This window comes from Pteropus vampyrus, unplaced genomic scaffold (assembly GCF_000151845.1).
Source record: "Pteropus vampyrus isolate Shadow unplaced genomic scaffold, Pvam_2.0 Scaffold191, whole genome shotgun sequence".
Lineage (NCBI taxonomy): Eukaryota > Metazoa > Chordata > Mammalia > Chiroptera > Pteropodidae > Pteropus > Pteropus vampyrus.
Genome location: NW_011888972.1, coordinates 811,954 through 814,078, shown reverse-complemented (window position 1 = coordinate 814,078; position 2,125 = coordinate 811,954). Strand labels below are relative to the sequence as shown.

General features: G+C 54.2%; 2 protein-coding genes across 2 annotated transcripts in view; one reads left to right on the top strand and one right to left on the bottom strand.

Moving 5' to 3' along the window:
• The window catches only part of PDZD11 (PDZ domain containing 11), a 4,004-nt gene extending 3,639 nt beyond the window's left edge, over nucleotides 1–365 (bottom strand). Inside the window, exon 1 of the mRNA XM_011371443.2 lies at nucleotides 233–365. The gene's annotated coding sequence lies outside the window, so the exon portion shown is untranslated. The remainder of the gene's footprint in view (nucleotides 1–232) is intronic.
• KIF4A (kinesin family member 4A) overlaps nucleotides 360–2,125 on the top strand; it is a 94,216-nt gene continuing 92,450 nt past the window's right edge. Inside the window, exons 1-3 of the mRNA XM_023537448.1 lie at nucleotides 360–512; nucleotides 797–935; nucleotides 1,036–1,150. Of these exons, the coding sequence (XP_023393216.1) occupies nucleotides 816–935; nucleotides 1,036–1,150 (235 nt within the window). The 5' untranslated portion in view covers nucleotides 360–512; nucleotides 797–815. The remainder of the gene's footprint in view (nucleotides 513–796; nucleotides 936–1,035; nucleotides 1,151–2,125) is intronic.

Below are 2,125 nucleotides of genomic sequence, written 5' to 3'. Positions count from 1 at the left end.
ACTTCCGGGTGATGGATTAAGGGAGAGGAGGAAGAAAATACGTAGAAGAAAACAACGAGCTCTGCTGGCTATCTGGAGGCCAAGGCACCGCCCCACAGTCCCTACGTGTGATCCGTAACGGTGGGGGTCCCCAGATCGACCTTTTCCTTCACTACCAGCCACCTCCCAATCCCCGCCCCGCATCCCGCCTGAGTCCTGCGCACACGACGCCGGGATGGCCGTTCTAACTCACCCGCCGACAGGTCCGGGGACCTCCGGCTGCGCTCTCCGCCAGTCCAGCCTGGGAACCGGAAGCGGATGCTCGGTCGGGTCGGGAAGGGGGCGGAGTCGGGCGCGGCGCGCGGGCCGGCCCCGCCCCGGCGCGTCTTCCGGCGCACGCCGACGTGCGCGCTCCGCCCGCAGGCCGTCCGCGCTCAGATTGGCTGGCGCCGCCAGGACCGATTTGAAACTTGGCGGTTACAGCTCGCGTTGGAACCGGGCGGCGGGAGCGCCGGGAAGGTGCGTTCGGCTCGGTGAGTGACGGGGGCACACCTTAGCTGCGGATCTGCCTTTCCCGCTGCTCTGTGGCGCTTCGTCGTCTCCGCCGGGGGTTTTCCTTTCCGTTTCAGACGTCACTCCGTCCACTTCAGAGTGTCGGGGCTGCGGGCAGTGCCGCGGTGGCCACGTCTGATAAACAGTGACTCTCGCGTGGCAGAGATCCCGCTGCGAGGGCCGGTACCGCGGGCGGGCGCCCTGCCACCCCTGCCAGCCCGCCAAGACTCATCATCAGGACGCTCTCTTCTCTTCCCCGTCGCAGACGGTGCCGAGGCAGGACCATGAAGGAAGAGGTGAAGGGAATTCCTGTAAGAGTGGCTCTGCGATGTCGCCCTCTGGTCCCCAAAGAGATTAGCGAGGGCTGCCAGATGTGCCTTTCGTTCGTACCCGGGGAGCCGCAGGTGCGTAGCAGTCGTGGGACACCTGGGGCCGAATGACAGGCTGAGGGGCGTGGCCTGGCCTTGCGTGATTTCCTGACTCCTTGTCCCTCGCCTTCTCTAGGTGGTGGTCGGTACCGACAAATCCTTCACGTACGATTTTGTGTTTGACCCCTCTACTGAACAGGAAGAGGTCTTCAATACAGCGGTAGCCCCGCTCATTAAAGGCATATTTAAAGGTGAGGCCGTTTCATTCTTCAGATGCTTCTCGAGCATACGGTGTGACAGGCACCGCGTTCGCATGCTGCAAAGACAGGAATGGGTGAAACACGAGTCTTGCCTTCCAAAAACCCACAGCCTAGGAACTAACGCGATATCACGCGTGAAAAGCCTCGGCGCCGTCAAACGAGTTTGGCGCTGGTATTTGCTTTCTGTGGTTCTGCTCATCTTTGACTTGTATATACTTCTGTTTGTCCTGGAACCTCATTAGATCCTAAGCCCTTCGATGGGTCCTGGTGATGATCAGTGTGCCAACCGACTCAAGGCCCAAGCCCTACAGAACCCCGCGGAGAGATTCGGAGATAAATAATGTAGCTCAGAGTCCAGGGGTGGGAATAGAAGTACATGGCTACATTTATAATTTTGGGTGCATAAAAAGTTTTTACCTTTTTGCGCCCATCTTTAAGAAAAAATATTTTAGAAGTTAAAAATATACAATAGGAGCGGTCCTGCTGTGTAGGTAGCGGTGCTTTCGTACAAACGGGTGTGAAAACCAGAAGGATGGCACTAACTCCAAAGAACTTGGGGTGAATTTCACAGCGTAGGGGACCTTTGAGGTAGATCTTGAAGGATGAGTAGAATCTTTTTAGGTAAAGAAGGAAATTTTCTAAAGCCCCTGAATATTTTAGTTGATAATCTTTACAGCAGAAGCTAAGGCTTCAATGTTTCGAAGACCTCGTGCCAGTTCTTAAGAGAACAGTGCCTGGGGGGTGGGTCTTTAATTATATTCTAGTATAGTGGTTATTCAGGATTCAAAGCAGAGGACTATTTAAAGGTAGAAACCAAAAATAAAAATAATAAAAGTAGAACCGTGGCATATCAGCCCCTTAAACTCAAAAGGGACATTTGTACATCACCCAGTCTAGCTTTCTTTCCAAAGAAAAATGCTTTCTAGCAATATCTCTGTAAACTGAACTTCCAGTATCTATTTAATT